General features: G+C 39.8%; 1 protein-coding gene across 1 annotated transcript in view; it reads right to left on the bottom strand.

Moving 5' to 3' along the window:
* Nucleotides 1-19,837, bottom strand: part of kcnn3 (potassium intermediate/small conductance calcium-activated channel, subfamily N, member 3) — an 83,987-nt gene that overhangs the window by 7,893 nt on the left and 56,257 nt on the right. The window contains exons 8-12 of the mRNA XM_059339022.1: nucleotides 15,778-15,905; nucleotides 11,948-12,017; nucleotides 7,098-10,985; nucleotides 1,792-1,918; nucleotides 1,523-1,679 (exon numbers count right to left, since the gene is read on the bottom strand). Of these exons, the coding sequence (XP_059195005.1) occupies nucleotides 10,560-10,985; nucleotides 11,948-12,017; nucleotides 15,778-15,905 (624 nt within the window). The 3' untranslated portion in view covers nucleotides 1,523-1,679; nucleotides 1,792-1,918; nucleotides 7,098-10,559. The remainder of the gene's footprint in view (nucleotides 1-1,522; nucleotides 1,680-1,791; nucleotides 1,919-7,097; nucleotides 10,986-11,947; nucleotides 12,018-15,777; nucleotides 15,906-19,837) is intronic.

Below are 19,837 nucleotides of genomic sequence, written 5' to 3' on the forward strand. Positions count from 1 at the left end.
AAAAGTAAATAAAAACAGACTGTATCAAATCCTGGACTTTACACATATAATTGCTACTAGTCAAAACTGAGAGGCCACTACAGGAATAAGGATTATTTTTATTATTGATTAATCTGCTGATTATTTTCTTGATTAATCATTCACTCTTTTTAAGATCAGAAAATAGTAAAAATTATTGTTTTGTCTGTCCAAAAGCCAAAGAAATTCAGTTTAATATGATATGGACTTGAAAAGCAGGACATCTCTATATTTGAGAGGCTGAAAACACCTTTGTCTAAAAAAAATGACTTTTGAAAAGAAAGATGTATAGTGTTAAAATAATTGATTATTTTCTATTTTGGTAAATGATTTGATGCTTGATTTCTGCTTCTCTGTTGTCTGTCTTTGTTCTCTGTCTCTGTGCGTAACGCAGGTCACTATCAAAGGTCACTATGTATGCATAATTCACTAAACCTTGGAGAGGTTTGAGTTTGAGTTTAATTACTTTGATTACATATATTTCATTGTCTGTTTCATATTTTTTAGACTTTTAGAATCTATGTGAGACAGTGAAAATCCTTTGGTTCTGTAAGACATAACAAGGCAGGAGGTTTTTGTTGAATGTTCTGGAGAAGAAGCCAGGTCAGGATGGCCTTGTCCGGGGCAGCAAGATCGTATACCCAGGTGGCATGACGTGCCGTTTTGTATGGATTAAAACCGGCGAATCAGCGGATCAAGGCGGCGGAACTTCCTGGAAGAAATCGACCAGCATGTTTTGTAAACAAATGTTGTATTTTAATGGGTTCAGGGAGAGAGACGTGGTTCAGACTTCACAAACTGAAACCGTCTGTTTGTATTCAGGGACATGAGTTTTTGAACCCGGAGAATCTCTGTAAAATGCACATTTTTTGACGTATTGTAATAAAACTATGTTAAACTCAGAAACTTGGACGTCTCCTGCTCTTCATTCCCCATCAATGATCTGCGCAGAAAAATGGTGAGGTTTTTTCTGTTGGTGACAGATTATTCAATTTTCAAGGTTTCCTCATGTAATTTTTCTAACAATAGCTATGAGGAGATGGGAAAGTGGTCAAAGTCCCGGTGTCACTGTTCACATAAGAGGACAACAGGAAGGGGAACCCTGATGGGGACACAAAGGAAGAGCTGGTTGAACTAAAGGTACTTAGATCAAAAGTATGGTCAATAAAGAGGCTTACAGTTTGCCAACATGAAGGCCGTCCAAGGACACAAACAAATCCAAGACAGCTAAGGCAGATCACAGACAAACACAGACAGGTTTACAGAATCCAGTCTGGGGGTAAATGAGGGAATGAGGGACAGGTGTGCAGTGAGGAGCGGGATCATGTGAGTGGCAAAGGGCGGCGAATGTCAGAGGGCATGCTCTCTCTGACATGCTCACAACAAATACAGGGACTACTAGGTGAATGGAGAAGGGTGGACAGGGCAGGCGTCAACATGACACAAGACGTAACTGAACTTAACATTTTTTCTACATTATGTGTGTGTGTGTGTATGTACTTACCTCTCCTGTGGTGGTGTGTTGAGGGTTAAGTGTATCCGCTATGTGAATCGCAGTCTGGCCCAGCTTCTTTCCCGATATTATTTCCCCTTTCATCATCACCACGGCAACATCACTGTCACTCTCCAACCAACTCGCGATGCAGATTCCCCGTTTCCACCTAAACACACACAAATTTGCACGACACACAAGTGCACAATGCAATCTTTCTGAAGGCAATCCCTTGTGTCACACATACATAAATACACACATCCATGCATGCATGTTCAGACCTGTATGTGGTAAATCTGTTCCTCTGGTTGCCAGGGAAACACCAGGATGTAAGGCATCAGGGACAGGGGTTCATAGATCTCCACTTCCTGCTGAGCTGTGACTGGTGGGGTCATCAGAAGGGTTTTACTGTGATAAAATAAGATTTGAGACAGTAAGCAATAGCATGTTTGTTTATGTGTATGTGTTGCCTCCCCTGCAAAGGCGTCAGAGAGCTACACAAATCCACAACATACTGTTTTGTTGGTAGAAGCATCAAGTAGACTCGTCTCCACTGTCAGCTCAAAGAGGAGTAAAAGATAAAAGATCCTGTTGCGATGGAAACAGTCTCCCGCTGACAGAACGTGGTGACATACGTGCCAGTTGTTATAACATTATAGTTGACAGGTGTACAGCGTGATCTTGGACCAGTACAGGCAGGTGATAATGGTGGCAAACTTCCAGCAACCACCTGCCTGCCTCTTTGTCTATTCACAAAGCTACAAGCACAAAAACACACAAGCCATCCTTGCCAATACAGGAGTGCGGGGTTTGGATTTTTGTTTTTCAGCATAATGAGGCAGCATGACTCCACCATGCAGACGGAGCAGCTGGACACAGTTCAGCAGAATCATCCAGGCCTGGAGAAAAAGATTCTTATGAAAAATACTCAATGTATGCATTGAGTACATCCATGTTGTAAGCTCTGGTTTTTCACAGAAAACACAGAAAAACTGTCCTGTGGGCATTCCACAAACTAATCTATTTTGTAAGGTATTTAATTATTGAGATCAAATTAAAAGGAAGTCACTTTAATAAAGTTTGGATAACGGGCCAGCCCTGAGGCAAGACAAATGCGCTCCTTATGAATTCCCTTAAGAAATATCTGTACAGCAGGTCATGAGAACCATAAGAGAACAAAATGGAAGAATAAAACAGCAATTTTTGAGCTTTAGGATGTGAAACAGTCAATGTAGTCTTCAGCAGACAGCTGTCAAAGTGGCTGTGTCTTGGTTCACATTGATGTCATCATTATAGCTGTCTTAGTGCTTTTACTCTTCAGGTGACCCCTAAGACCAAGGGTCACGTCAGGGCAGTCAGAGGGAAGGAGAGTACAAAAAGCCAAATAAGGAAAAAGAAAAAGCGATTGTTTCATTGCATTCACACCACAAAACTCACAATACCTGATGCTCCTATTCAAAGTCATGATTGATTTTCTAAATGGACTGCATTTATATTACAATCTCATTCACCCGGGGAACGGACAAGAGCCTGTGATTAACCTCTAAACCTTGCGATTAGTGGAAAACTCACTCTACCTTCTAGGCATACACACTTCACTTTGGAAGGTGGTCAGCTGTAACATTTTTCTTAAAACCTACAAAAATGTGGGCTTTGTTTATTCTACTAAGGCATCTTATTTACATTTATTAAAAGGTGTTCTTTCTGGTGTTGCAGATGTGCTTAAATTTTTTTGGCACCCTTACAGCTCACTGAATCACTCTCCTAAGAAGTGATGAAATGATTCAATGAAATAACATTTTGTCATGAAAACTTGAATGCATTTGCTATGATATATTATTGTTTATTCTGTGTAGATATTCTAAAATTGACTGGAAGCATATGTTAGCACCCATTGGAAAAGTTTAAGTTTAAGTTAATACGTTTCTTGAATTAGTATCACACATCTCCAATCTTCTAATAGGTCATACAGCCTATTTAAATGGAGGGAAGTTGTAGATCAGAGAAAGCAGAGACTTATCTTAGGAGATCAGAAAGAAAAAAATAGACAAGCATGGTAAAGGTAAACAGTAAAAGACATTTTCCAAGCAGCCTTAAATTCCTGTGTCAACAATTGCAAATATTATTATTGAGAAGTTTAAGGTCCATGGAACTGTTAACTGGGCGCAACCAAGAGGCAAATTAACCTCAGATTGAACAGAAAGATAGTATGAATGATAGAGTAAGAACCAAGAATAACAGCCGAAGAGATACAAGCTGAAGTCTTCTTACTTATTGTGGGCAAAACAGCTAGAAGCCATCTTCAGATGCTGATGGCTGGTGGCTTCTAGCTAAAATGCGTTCAGTAAGTGCCGGCGTTTAGTTTGTAAGTATCCCTGCCATTACTGTGCACCCAATGCACTATTCAAGATTTGTAGCTGTGTGTGCTGCTACTTTTCAGTATATCTCCATGGAAATCCCAGTAGGACTCCACTTTTAAAAGAAAAAAACAAAAAAAGACTGGAATTTGCTGAAAATGTATGCTGACACACCACAAACTTTCTGGGAGAATGTTCTTTGGACGGATGAGTCAAAACAGAAGCTTTTTGGCAAGAAACATCAGCTTTATGTTCTCGGATGAAAAAAAAGGTTTCAAAGAAAAGAACATCATAGCTACAGTGAACCATGGAGGAGGAGGATGTTTTGGGGCTTCTTTGCTGTGCCGTGCAGGGCACACTGAAATCTCAGTACTATCAATGTATTATTTCTCTGTCTCAGTCACAGGTCTTGGGTCCTCCAACATGATATTGACCTCAAACAAACAGCTACAAGCACCCATGAATGGATAGGAACAATACATTAGACTATTCTAAATTGGTATTCTATGAGTCGATGTATAGAGCTGAAACTTAAAGTCTGGAGAAGGCATCGATCAAACCTGAGACAGCTGGAGTGGGCCAAATTCCCCATTAGGTGCAGACATCCCATTGAGAGCTACACAATACACCTGATTGATGTAATTGCCTCTAAAGGTTGTCCAACAAAATATTTGGTTAAGGGTTCAATCATTTTTGTCCATGCAATTTTCATTTTTTTTATTATCGAAAAAAAATTATGCTGAATAAAAAAACCAAAAAGTCTGATTTCTTTTAAATATGGAATAAACAATGGTAGATGGCAATTACTTTAATTAATTTTACATTCTTTCATCATTTCTGTGTGTAGGGGTACCAAAAAACTTAAGACAAGTCTGTAGATTTTTGTCCATATCTTGCTTTTTCGAAAAATGTTCTTGCAGTCATATTCTCCTTATTCTTTTGGCTAAATTTGGCTGGCATGAGTGAAAAAACTATCCCAATTTCCATTTTCTCTAGGTCTTTTTCTATGCTCTGCTCAAACAGCAATCCCAGAGACTAAATGGGTTTCTTGAAAAAGGAGAGGTACCGAGAGACAGATGGAGAGAGAAAGAGAGAAGCAGAGAAGAGCATCAAAAAGTAGGCTATGGATATTACCTTGGCCTTAAAATGATAGGACACAATCATGAAAACACACATAGCACTAAAGAGATGATAAACGCCCAGGGAGCAGTAGAGCACCAGCCAGTAAATAACACAGATAACAAGCTCATCACATCTGGTTATGTGCCGTGCCCTGGGCAGAGCCCTGCCTCAGGCTGCCTGGCTTTAACACCTCTGTTACTCTGTTTATTTACACCCAGGGCTAAACATACAACAGGCTAGATTTATACAATGCCTTATTTGTGAAAACATAAATAAATAATAAAAATAAAAATAATTTCATTTCCGAGTATGGGAATTCTGTGACTGCTTTCTTGCTCAACTAAGCCAAGATAATGTTTCTTTGTGGTCACCTTTGGGACTAACACTGGTGACAACTAATGGGAAGGTGTTTGCTCAGCTATCACCAAACAGCAAGAAGACCTGGATATAATAAAGTAGCTTAACATACTACAAGGTGTTGTTAGGATCTCAGTATATTGAATGTCTCATTATTATTGTATCATTATTTTACACCATGGGGTACAGCCAGAGAGCAGTTATAGATAAATGTGGTATAACAAATAAATACTTACTGCAAGGCCCTTTTTCAGACTATTCCCAACAACGATGTCTATACTACCCTTATGATGAATGAAGAAAAATGTTTGAATAAACAAACAAAAAGTCAGAGACAATAGAAAACTATTTCCATGACTGCCTAAGCATTCTTTATTGTTAAAACTTTACTCCAGACCCACACTTTGCTAGGCCTGCTACGGTAAGATTATAAACCTAACAAAGGATTACATCCAATTAGAATGAGGGCAAAGACAAATATATGCAGATCCTAAAACAAGCAATCTTGTGTTGTAAAATGCAGCGCTCACTAGCAAAACACACTTCCAAACACAATTTGAATGAGAGAAAATTGGAAATTAGGACAGACAATCTTGCAATATGACTGAATGAGTAACCTGAAAGGTTGTTATCACAGACATTTTTTGACATAATAAGTTAGGCAAGGACTTAATTGAAAATCAGTTCCGTATAGCCACAATAGTCAATGCAAGCAAATGTAGTCTTATTTTTGCAACAAGTGCATTTAATTATTCTTGCTGAGTTTTAGTCTAGTAAAGTTTAACACTATACTGTATGCTACGGGCTTTCTATGTATTATGTATAAAAATAACAACTTGATACACTGGCCACCCACATGACTTCACTTCCCCTCACCAGAGTACCATGCTCTATGACAGGGATGGGCAACTTAAATGCTGGACGGGGCCACAATTTTTCATGGACACTACCACAGGGCCACATATAGGACCGTGCACTTAACCAGATATGATTTAACTGCAATTTTAAATATGTTTACCGTGCAGTAACTTAACATATTTCATGCTCAAATGCATGTATAACAGTATAAATAGGAATACAAAAGGTTTGAAGCAAATAAAAAATAACCAATTACTGTGATTTCTTTTTTTTCAGTGCAAGAACAGCAGACCAACATTAATGCAAGAAGTAATTTTGTGCATTTTTACACTGCACTTTTAAGATTTCATGCTCACATGCATGTAGTTGTACTGAAGGCCACTTCATTGAGGGTGCAGGCCGTATGCGGCCCTCGGGCCTCCAGTTGCCCATCCCTGCTCTATGATGTTGGTGCCATCAAATGTTTAGGGGACACTGACAGAGCAGAAACTAGAAACTGTTGACTACAGGTGGAGGGTTCATGAACAAAAGGATTGCTTTGATATAAACAGAGGCTGGACACAGAATCTGTCTCAGGTTTGGATGATTTCCTGAAGTTACACACATGGGTTAACACAAGCACAGAGACAGACGCACATACACACCACCAGCAAATACAGTTTTTTGGGTGAAGGACTTTGCACCAGGCTAACACCTGCTCATATTTGCAGCCATACCGGCCTGTCCTTTTCCCCCCTTACCCAATGTATTTTGATTCATTTTTTTCTGTTTGTACTGTGTGCTCTGTCCTCACACAATTTTCCATTGCCTTCTAAGGGAAACGTTTTTCTTCTAAACTGGTTCTGATAACCTCTTCTTGGGTAGCTAACACGTACATTGAGACTATTACTCACCCGTTTTTGACAGCCCTTGTCTCCTCAGCAGCAATTCTGGCATGCATTTTGAAACTCATATCAGCTCAAAGAAAGGTATTGCGATTAACTGGAATTCGCCAAGTGTTTCGTCTATAACGGTGTACCCTGCCTTAACAATATCATAATTAGGCAATTACGTTAGCGTTAAACTACTTTATGTAGTTTTCCAGCTAATTGTTTTGTTGTCACATTTCCCACATTATACTAAGTATAAACAGTTAACTAATTTATAGCCTAGCTAGCTCCAACGTCTAATAGTTTTACGACTTAAGATGAGAAATATTAACTCACTCAAATCTTGTTTAAAAAACACAACTGACTCTTTGATAAATTAGCCACATTTATTTAGCTTAGAGCTAATTTAGCTTAGCAACCGTTACCAAGTCGCGACACTTGTGACGTCAGAGGTGAATGGAAACTGATAAACGTAAATATTCGTCTCATCGGTGTTTTCTTTTTCTTTTCTTTTATCAATTTAGTCCAAAAACAGAAAACATTTAACTTATTGTGCTCCAGAAATGATTTGGTCAAGATCACGGAGAAAAATAGTGTTTTTAATAATGTGTTTTTACAGCGAGATATATGAGAAAACATGCCCATGATTGACAGACAAAATGAGTAAATAACTTGTGGCAACTGTAAAATTAGTTTGTTACGGGACGTAATGTCCAAATGGAAGTTATTCCGTGTGTACTATTATCCTCATGTACTGCGTGAATTAGTTCAATAAACAGTGTTATACTTTTCTAAAGCATTGCACCGACAAATAAAATAAAAACAGCGACACAGAAAACATGGAAGCTGTGATGTTAGAGATATATACTTTATTAATTCTCTCTGATAAAATAAAATTACAAAATAATTTCAACCTCAAACGGCACTTTCCTTGTTCATAATTATTTAACGTATTGTTAATACATATATCATAATTGTCATGACGAATGAGAAGAATACTATAGTTTAGTAATATTAGATATCAGCTATAACTGCGTTTAATCATAATGGTAGAAAAGACTAAGCAATACAAAGCTAGATTTCGTTAACAGCATACTATACAATATTCCAAGCGTATGTAATTCAGTATTCCGGCCACAGCGTGTCGCTATAAGACAGTTTTCGATATTGTCTCCAATGCAAGGGTAGGTTTGTCTCTTTTCCCATCACACCATTATAATTCCCCTCAGATATACCTTTGAATCTCTTTCTATGATTTATTTATTTCACAAACAGCTGTTCCTTCATGGCCATTTCTCCTTTATAAGGTTTATTTGTGTTCCCTTGTGTTCATCCATAGTCCACCTTGATCTGTTACAAAGCAGTGAAGAGCAGTCCATGTACAGCACTGTAACAAGTCCATGCCCAGATTTTCACAGTTATTCCCTCAGAAATATTGTCAAGATATCTGCAACGCCTCCTGCTATCTTTTGTCCCCAGTGACAGCAGCGTTCCCTGCCTCTTATTGAAGTCCATTTAAGAGAGAGCACTTTGGTTGTCAAGGTGTGTGTATATCTGTGTGTGCTGCGTGTGTGTGGGTGTCTGTTCTTGTGTCTACATGGCAGTTTAAGTGATCGAGCAAGCAAGAGTGTTTGAGTGTATTTCTTTACACAGAATACATTCATGATAACAGTGCGTTGTTTTGGGACTGCAAGCTTGAAAAAGAATGGCAGTAAGTAAGGTCTTCTTCCCTTCTTAAAGGGACGCACACACAACCGTACACCGTGAAAAAATATTAACCACATCAACTTATAATCACACTGCTAAACAATTGTTGGATTTTTAAAAAGTCAATTGAATTACTAATGTAAAAATCAATATTTTAGCAATTCTAAGAATACATATTTTTCAGAGAATGAAAGCAAAACAATAGACACTACGGCATCCCAGTCAATCAGATCCCACTGACTTCAGACAAGTAAAAGAATAAGCAGATCATTTATTATTGATAGATAATGCTTTGATTGTTATTTTAACTGTCTGCAGAACAACCAACAAATGTGGAGCAATACGTGTGTGCAAAGCTCTCTCTTGAAGAAGTTCTTTAAAATGAATCCACCAGATTAAAATGACAGTTTAATAAACTATGGTGTAATAATCTATTCTTTCTCCCACAACCATCCCAGTATTAAAGCACTTGATAACTTGTCAATCTACTGAGGTTTTCATGAGAAATGTTCACAGAAAATTAAACAAAATCAAACTCTTACCTACAAAGTACACGTAAACATCAGTTGAACTTAATCCTTAATTCAATAAATGCAGTAATAAAGTCATTTTGTAGTTGTGTTGGGTCATTTAATCGTCTGCGACTGTCTTCCACGTCACAAACAGACGTTACGATGACTCATGCCCATCAGTGTCATACCAACTTATTTCAACTTCATCTGTAATGTGTGTAGTTCACTGAACGGTTACAATTCTCCTGATTGAGTGGTTAAAATGTCACAACTATGCATTGTAAGTCTAAACTACTGCATTAGCTCACACCCACAACAGATAAGTCGTTTGGATGAACATTTTTTTACAGTGACATTGCTTGGCAGTGCTCTGTGCAGATTGACAGTGCATTGAGTGCTTGGCAGTATAGGCTTTAGTATTATCGTGTGGGCTACAGCACACAACTTCTTTGTGTGAGTGTAAATAGGGCCTGCATTGTGAAAGATTTGTGTATTCATGTTTGTGCTGTGTTAACTTGTATTGCGTGGATGATGCGTCGATATAACTTGTGTTTGTTTGTGTGTGTGTGTGTGTGTGTGTGTGTGTGTGCAGTACATGCCACTAGTTTTTTTTTTTTTAAATATATATCATGGTCGTATTGATCCAACCTTCTGTTAAAGGGATGCTCGTTAACACACAATTAGCATTCAGATAGAAAATACATCATAAGGATAAAAAGTCATGGTCATTAATTCCTGATGAAGGGAGAGAGAGATTGAGAGAGGGGGGAGGAAAGAGAGAGAAAGAGAGAGATAGAGACAGAAAGAGAGAGAGAGAGAGAGAGAGAATAAAAGGCCCTTTTCAGTAATTGGAGTAGATTTCATTTAGGAGCTCTGAGTTCATATAATTATTCCTCGTTATTTCTCCTCCTCTCTCCTTCCCCCTACTCATCCTCTCTACCTCCATTTCTCACCCTCTTGACATTCTTCCTCCCCCTCACACCTTTTAAGAGTCTCCATTTTATCTCCATTTTTCTTCTCCTTCCCTCGTCAAGGCAAGCGCCCCCAAGCCCCTAACATGTCTCATCATTCATACTGGCCCTCCATCTTAATCCCATTATTTCTCCTCATAGTCCCGTCTTCATCCCTCCCTCATGGAGCGTTAGTTTCAGAGGATCACCTCACATTTCTCTCCCTTCTCCCTTCTCTCCTTTAGTCTGAAGTGAGAGGAGTAGCACAGCCTCCCTCCTGGTCCATATTTGTCCTCTCCTGGTCCTCAGAGCTGTCTTCAGCAGCTAGAAGTGCAGGTGTTGGGGTTGGGACTAGCCTCCAGGCTCCCCTCTGGGCTCAGAGGTGAGGGTGACAGAGGGGACTCCAAGGCCAGAGTAGGGACCTGGGATGGGGGCGGCACTGAAGATGCGATCTGGACTGGAGAAACGGAAGCTGGAGCACTGGTTAAAGACGTGGCTGGGGACAGTGGGACCACAGCACCTCCTCCTACACCACATCCTCTACCATCCCTCCCATCCCTCTCTCGAAGCAGGTGGACCAGGGCGGCGTGCTGGGCGCTGAGGGTGGCTGAGAGGTGGGCCGGCAGGGTGTTGAAGCCGGCGGTGAGCTGCTCCACCCGCTGCTCCAGGGACAGCATCTGGCGCTCCAAGTCCTCGCTGCGGTCGTTGAGCTCCGACATGAGCTCATACATGACACTCTGCATCTGTGAGAGGAGGAGAGGAGAGGAGAGCAGAGGAGAGGAGAGGAGGAGATGACTCAGTGCACACAGAGTACTTTGAAGAAGGCAGACAGATTGCAAATACGTAAACAGGAGTATTACGAGGGTCGCTTTATTAAAGCTTGTTCAAAGAAAAATTCATTTGGACTGGCTAAGAAGAGACAGTAAAAGGGGTTAGAGAGTGAAATAAAAGTGGAAAGAGGGCAAGCCTGGAGCATGGGAGGAGTGAGTAAGACAGTGAGCAAAAAATGTCCAAGAGGGAGTGGAAGCTGGAATGAAGAAGAGGCTGGAGGGAAGTCTCTACGTGGGCGTTCTAACATTGTGAAGAAAGAGAGTATAAGAGAGAGGAGAGAGAGAGAATGAAAGGGAGGCGGCAGAGTGTCCCTGCCTTGCACATCCTGGCCTCAGTAACCATGGTAAACGCACAAGTGGCCAATTGAGATGGAGTCATTGAGATGGCATAATTGCAAAATATTTGCTGCTAAAGGCATTGCTCCTTGGAAAGACACAAACACACGCCTGCTCGATCTCTTTCTCTCTCTAATTCACTCACTCCCTCTCCTGTGTCCCTGTCTCTCTTTTTCACAATCACACACACACACACACACACACACACACACACGTGTGCACTCACATTCTCACTCAGACACCCACACAGTAACAGAAAAACATGAGCACTCCCCTCCCTCCTCTCATTTCCTCCTCGCTCTCTCACTCAGTCATCCCTGTTTTAACACTTGTTCCGGTTGCTAGGAGACACAAAGCCATGGAAGCGGGCAGGTCATCATTGAAACTGAGGAATGTTGTGGTATAATTTGGGGAGCAAAGGCATGCTAGGTATGAGTTACCAACCCGTGTGATGCTTATATGTCCGTGAAGTGGATGTCCTGCATAAAAGAAGTATGTATATGTATGTGTGTGTGTGTGTGTGTGTGTGTGTGACTCACCTTTGAGAGGTCCACTAGTGTGTTGGCCTGATCACTGAGTTTCCTCTGCTCCATTTTCACACTGCGCAATCTGCAAACACGTACACACACACATATTAAATACACACACGCACACACAAAGTTGAAACCCAGTAAATACACAGTGGTCGGTCCAGAGAGCTAATCCCTCTGGGTCCAGACAACAACACTGTAGAGCGGTCACCTTGCCTAATTCAGCTTTATTTCCTCCTGCAGTGTGTCCCTGAATCTGAATATAGTTTGCTCTTAAACACTGTAATTGTGTAATGCAGGTGAAATTATACATGCATTTAATGTTGAAATAAGACTTTAAGGGACATTTCACCTCCAAATTATTATTAAATACATTTTTTCCCCTCTAACCTAAAGTGCTATTATCAATGTGCACTCACCAGCCATTTTATTATCTACACTTGTTCAACTGCTCGTCAGCGCAAATGTCTAATCAGCCAATCACATGGCAGCAACTCAATGCATTTAGGCCTGTAGACATGGTGAAGATAACCTGCTGAAGTTCAAACTGAGCTTTAGAATGGGGAAGAAAGGTGATTTAAATGACTTTGAACGTGGCATGGTTGTTGGTCTGAGTATTTCAGAAACTGCTGATCTACTGGGATTTTCACGCACAACCATCTCTAGGGTTTACAGAGAATGGTCAGAAAAAGAGAAAATATCCAGTGAGCTGCAGTTCCCTTGTTGATGCCAGAGGTCGGGGTAGAATGGCCAGACTGGTTCAAGATGATAGAAAGGCAACAGCAACTCAAACTAGAAAATTTCCTCTGGGGAAATTTTGAAAGGGCCACGGGGGCTACTGCCAGTGTGTGTACACTATGATGAGACTCTTCAGAGATTTCAAACTATGCCCTTTAACGTCAAAATGTGTGTGTGTGTGTGTGTAGCGAAAATCGCATAAAGTTACCTGTGTGTGTGTGTAGCGAAAATCGCATAAAGTTACCTGTGTGTGTGTGTTTGTGTGTGTGTGTGTGTGTGTGTGTGTGTTTGTCTGTGTAATTAAAATCACATAAAGTTACCTGTGTGTGTGTGTGTGTTTGAAGCATGTGTATGCATGTGTGAGGAGTGTGCGTGCTTACGCGCATGTGTGTGTGTGTATCTGTAACTGTAATCACATCAAAGACCAAAGGCAATAAGATCAAAGCAATCAACAGAAATAACTGACACCTGTGACAGCAGCCGGTGGGCAGAGGTCCAGAGTTGGACTGGAATTTCTGGCCTCGAACAGAAAGCATTTTTGGCAAAACCATAATACCTATCATTGATCCGACTTCACTTTGAGTGTCCTGAGTTCTTCCTGAACGTCTACATATGTTTTTTGTGAAGAAAAATTAAAAAATAGCTTTGTTAGAGCGATCTAAACAAACTGTTAAATCTCAAACAGCTCAGAAATCTTCCTGCGTTTTTAATATGGGAGCCAATGAGGCTGTTGGTGGTGTTGGTGGATCATCTGTGCGTCGTACGCCCAAACTATAACTCTGACAACTTTACCAGAGGATTGTGAGTGAGAAGACTCATTTTCCTACGTTTCTATGTAGAAATTATTTCTGTGAGTGGAATTTGCGGCATGGAGCGCAGTTTTAAAATAAATTTTTTGACAGTTTTACCTCTCCCTCTACACTCTGAGCGATGACATCACACACTCTGACACGAACATTCCGTGCAATACACACCCATTATAATCTCAGAATTTCTCCAAAAATGATCATGGTCATTGAACAGGGATTGATAAAAAACTATATGACCTATCGAAACGTGGATTAATACACCGATACACAATACTTGTGTCTACTGTTTAAAGTTTAAATGGAGTCTCTAGGTGAAATTATGCCGGAGAAGTAGACGTTTAAAAATCTCCAATTATTGTTCTTTTTCGCTAATTTTTTGTCGGCCGTCCAATTCATTTCAATGCAAAATTTTGAGCAGTTTTTCGCGAGTTACGTCGTGAAAAATTCGTATTCTGTAGAGAAAAGTAATAGCACACCGATCCCGATCAAACCGCACGTTTTGATATATAATTTGTCCTGCAACTCTTTAAGTTGTAGGACTAGTAGCGGGACGAAATTGCGTCCGCAAGAGGAATAAGAAGAAATCCACAGTATAACAGTATAACAGTATAACTGGTCCCTACAGCTATTGCTGTATGGGACCAGTGCTCGGTGCGATTGCCCCGAGGCCCTAATAACCACTCGTTACAACCAAGGTATGCAGAAGACAATCTCTAAACGCACAGCATGTCCAACCTTGAAGCAGATAGGCTACAACAGCAGAACACCACACCAGCCACTTAATTAGGTACACCTCGCTGGCTAACAAGTGGCCAGTGAGTGTAGTTTGCTCTTAAACGTTGTAATTGTGTAATGCAGGTGAAAGTATACATACATTTAATGTTGAAATAAGACTTCAAGGGACAGTTCAACACCCAAATTAATAAAACACATTTTTTCCTCTTACCTATAGGGCTATTTATAAATATAAATTATGTACATATTATTAACATTTGAAGCAATTCATTATCTTTGCCCAGACTATCTCAAAGACCTCCTTCAAACCACTGCTCACGACACTGTGAACTCTGTGAATTATCTTGAGTAACCGGGTCATGATTTATGGAAAGAGACATTGCTTTTAATGGTTTCATATGTATTTTTTATGTACCATCTAGTTCCATTATATTCATGAGAAGGCAGACATCTCCATAGCTGATATCTCCAACACTCGGCAACTCACACCAAACCAATCTAGATTGATAAATAGCACTGTGTGTTTTTAATTTTGGGGTGAACTGTCCCTTTAAGCTCTCGAGAAAACGAACAGGGTAGAAATCCATAGGGGAGTAAAGCCAATGGGGAAATAAGGTAAATGGAATGAAATTAGATCAAATATAATAAATCTCTTTTCTTCACTCCAATTAAAAACAGGGCTTGGCCAACTCAGAAAACACAATAAAACAATCAGTGAACTAAAGGTCTAATCTGTGTTTTCATCAAATAAACCCACTGTCACTTCTTCCATTTTAATGACATACAGACTGATTTTACGAGACTGCACCTCCAGATGAACTTGTCTCCCTGTTACGCTAACAGGATTGAACCAGAAAACGTACCCATATCCCCATAAAATCACCCTGTTACTGTGTTCACAGAGCCAGCCTCTCATCCACAGCCGACATGCTTCAGGATTAGCCTTTCTGTGTCACAATTAAAGCAGTCTTAGGTCTCTTGATTCTGGCTTTTGAAGGCACTTGTTTAATGTTCTGCAGTCTAGACTGAACTGTTTAACATCAAAGGAGCAAGTGGGATTATGGGGACGCTTAATTGTGATGCTGGAGAGGGGATATACAAAAATGTTTGAGTAAAACAACGTTAAACAAGACAACTACTATGGAAGAAAGGAAGAAATGAATTACAATGCACAAATACGTTCTGCTGTATGTATTCTTATCTTCAAGTGGACTCCTATGTAGAGATGATATGATGATTAGAGTGCCTGTAATAGTACACAATGCACTGATTATCCAGTCCCACAACTGCATTTGCCTGGAGTGAACCTGCCCTTTAGAAGATGATGATTCATTTTCTGTGTGTGTGTGTGTGTGTGTGTGTGTGTGTAGGGATTTATGCACTTTATCTGATTATCAGCGTTGATTCAACTTGTGGGTGGATAGAAAGTACAGCTGATTTCAAAGGCTTCATCATCTCAGCAGCACTGTTGTGTGCATGTACTCTTGTGTGCATGTGTGTGCATGTGTGTGCATGTGTGTGTGTGTGTGTGTGTGTGGACGTAAGGTGTGGTCTCACTGATGTATAGCCTGGAGGAACTTCCGCTGGTGTTTGCGGACTCTCGAGTGGTCGATCTTCTTCATCAGCTTGGTGTGTTTATAGATGAGCCAGGTTTCCCTCAGCACGTTAGCCGCTGCGTTCTTTATCTGCTCGCAGAAAATAAACACACACATACACACACATTGTTAGCAACAGGTAGCCCTTGGCAACTAAAGATGGCAACAGGTTTACCCAGCCCTGTTGTCTTTCTCTTATTCCCTTCCATTCTCCATTGTCTCCCTGCTAAGAAAAAAAAACAAAAACCTAAACCATCGTTCTCTTCTTAGAGGCTGCCCTCATTCTCTGTGTGTCTCTCTCTACACACCGGCTTGCTTGCCAATGCTTTTCATGCGTGCATAAACAGCTCTCTCCTTAGGGAGATTTGGCAATGAGAACCAACAGGAGTCTCTCCCTCACACACACTTCTCTCCTCTCTCGGCCTGTCTATATGCCACATTTATATATTAGGCTAACTCAAATGGGCTGCATTATCTCGGCTGGTTGGAAGTAATTCACTACAGTACCACGGCAGTTCATTAAAACTAGTGATCTTCAATTTAATTATGACAGTATCCGCAAGAAACAATGGCGGCACGAGTCGATGCTCTTAAACTAGCTGTCAAAGTCAATCCTCATCCCTGCAGAAGAGTATTAGAGTAAGTATTAGAGAAATAGCCTTTGTAATGATGCTCACTCATGGAAATCCTGACAGCCATCAGAGTTAATAGCAAGATTTTTCTACAGTTTGCTGGTCAGATGTTGGCTTTGGTTGTTTTTAATTTGTACCATCTGAGTCCAGTGATCTTATTCATATCCATATGTACTCCAGTATGTCTCTACTGTATCTACTGTACATTTCTATACTATAGGTTGCTATGTAATTACAACACAGGGGTCTGACACCCAGCAAAAAAAGCGTGGGTGGATACCATAGAGAAGGGAGAAGAGAGAGAGAATCCGCAAGGACATAAATTGAATGAGAGACTTCAAAGAGATGCTGAGCACTGAACAAAGAACAATTATACCCCCGTCTGAGGAGCACAAAAGACCCCGGCAGCTTGGCTAATCAGCACCTATCCACCGCAGTCAAGGACTGCTCACACACATACACGCCTACTCATAAACACATGCAGACAAACACACTATTGGCCACGGATGAAGAGAGTAGGAAGCCCCGGGCCCTGCAGATGTGTTTTCAATGACATGGAGGAAGTCAAATAAATTAAAAAAAAAGCTAATCCAACATATGATAGATAATATATGAGACCCCTACAGGACATCACAGGAGTAATACAGATAACTTGTCATGTTACTAATCACTCGTAATGACCTTACACCACTTCAGATTCTTACCTTGACTTCTTTACTGATATAGCATGTAAATATCACCATCAACAAAATGAATGGATGAATAATATATAACATATTCGGTTCACATGGCATGACCAATGTGATTTGGATGTAAATCTAGGGCTGAGTGTGAGGTAAAGCCTGCTATCCCATGTTTCTCCCTCTGAGCCTCATCTTCCAGTGTGCATCAATAGGATTACAGAAGTCCCATCCAACCATAGCGGCAGCGACAGGCTCCGACAGAGCTGCAGAGATCCTGAAGAGGCATCATCAAAATGAAGACGTGTTGTTAGTAGGCCTACGCAGCGTTCGACGGGTTTCTTTTAGATGTATTCCTCTACAGATTACTAAATACATGCCAAGTATCCCATTAAATTACTCCAATTAAGTTGTATATTACGAATACTTTGGATTACTTAAAAATTGTCTTGCTGAACTCAGTTGTCAGCTATATTTCCGTGGCAGAAACACATTGCTGACAGTGTCCTGGCAGTGTGTTTCCTCTGACTTTGTTGTGCGGCAGCAGCACACAAATTGTTGCAGATATTTTTTAAGCTGTTTATGGGAAAAACATGCCTAATATTAATTTCAGAGCAAATAAAACAAAAAATAAACGGTAAAACGTTACAATGACCAACTAAATAATGTTTATAGATGGTTTATAAACCAATTTTTAACCATTTACAAAGTGCTATACATATTTAATCATTAAATGTTTTCAACCAATTTCTTAAAGGTAAATTAATCATTTCAAAATCATTAACATACTTAATATGGTGTTAAAAATGTTATAATGAGTGCAACTAAAACTATTAATAAACTATTAATTATAATTTAATTGTTTGTTAATGTTAAAGTGGCTATAAACTTACATTAATATACCATCTTTTTGCCATTTATAATATATATAACTAATGATTTAGTTAGTTAAACATTAATAAATTATGTATTTTCCATTGCTAATGGCCTATATACGGTTTAGAAATGACAATTAAACATTAATAAACTATCTGTTTACCATTTATAAATGATGGTTATTGTAAAGTGTTACCAAATAAACTACAACCACTCTCAGTAGGCTGGGGCGTTTTGTGTTTTTTTCATACTCATGCCTTCCTGACATTTCACCAAGGTATATGGTATATGACAGTAATTGCGTTTGTGTGTATTTTGCTGGGTTTTCTCTGCTGTCTACGGTGCTCCAGATGCTACACCCTTCCTGTGTACAGTTTCATGGAAATCGGGCCAGTAGTTTTTCTGTAATCCTGCTGACAATCAAACCAAAAACATAACCTCCTTGGCAGAGTTAAATAGTAATCCCATCAAGTAATCTATTTTTGAAGAAAACCACCAATTTTAAACTGCAACTTTAACACAGTTACTTATATTTTTCAGATGTAATCCTGTTACTTGTATTCTGTTACTAATCGACCCTGGACCTGTGGCACAATACCATCATCACATTGGTAAATTCTCGAAGCTTGTGTTGCATTTAAGCGTTTAAACATAAAACTGAGAATCATAAATGCCTACACTGCTGGTGAGGATATTTGCAACCAAGCATCAGTGATTGTCAGTAAAAAGTTAATTTGCCTGGATCATGTCTTATCTCTAGTTTTAATCATGGACCAGGTTACTGAAGAGCACATTTAATACCGCTCATATCTACAGGCTCATTGGTAAATTGATATGTCAAATCCTATTTATCAGATGATTAATCACTGCAGGGTGAGTGAAATATGATGAATGATGGCATCTTGTGTCTGTCCGCCTGGCCCGCTGTGGAAGTTTTCAGCGAAACTCCTAACATCAGTCCAGCAGTGCAAGCTGTTGCACTGCTCCAGGCCATTTAATTAGACGATGCCAAAGCTTCACCCTCATTTAAATCCTGGGGGCTGCTCCGCATGCAAATGACAGGGACTGATAATATCACACTGTTTATTTTTTACGGCTAATTCTCCCCACCACCCTCTTCACTTTTCATTCTCTCTCCTCCTGGGAGTTAGCGTAGAAACTGAGGAACTCCATTTACAAAAATAAAAGACTCAACATGAGCCACTAAGAATACTCCACAAGAAACCAAACGACAGCAGCGGCAGCTATTTCTGGACCATATGGCGTGTACTTGGGCAACCGTGTTGGGGCCATATGGCTGGTTCGGGTCAAAGATCTGTTCTGGTTGCTCCCCTACGCGGCACACCTTATGGCAGGTACATAAAAAATCTGTTAAGACAAGGGGTTCCCACTTCTCTGCATGTTGGGTGGCTGATGACATATTACAGAGAATATATCAATCAGTACAAATAGAAATATTTTAGAAATGTCACTACAGCCAAATTTTCCATGGTTCTCTAATTCTAATATAGTATATATTAGAATTAGAGAATAGTATAGTATAATAATTCTAATTCTGGTTATGATCAAGAAAACCATGGAAAGATAGATATCAGCTCTTAAATTAAACTCTTATGAGCTATTTTTGTTGTTCTTGTTGATCATGATATTAGTCCAAACAAATGTACATTTAGTTGTATCATGCATTAAAATGAACAAGAAATTGAAGAAAACAATGGTCTAATATTTTTTTCAATTACTGTATGTTTTTCCCCAATATATTTTTATACTGAAAAAAGGAAAAGAAAAAGGCCAGATGGTTTTGCCTTCATTTTCCATAGCGATGGCGACAGTT

The sequence above is a fragment of the Centropristis striata genome, chromosome 8 (genome assembly GCF_030273125.1).
Source record: "Centropristis striata isolate RG_2023a ecotype Rhode Island chromosome 8, C.striata_1.0, whole genome shotgun sequence".
NCBI classification, from domain to species: domain Eukaryota; kingdom Metazoa; phylum Chordata; class Actinopteri; order Perciformes; family Serranidae; genus Centropristis; species Centropristis striata.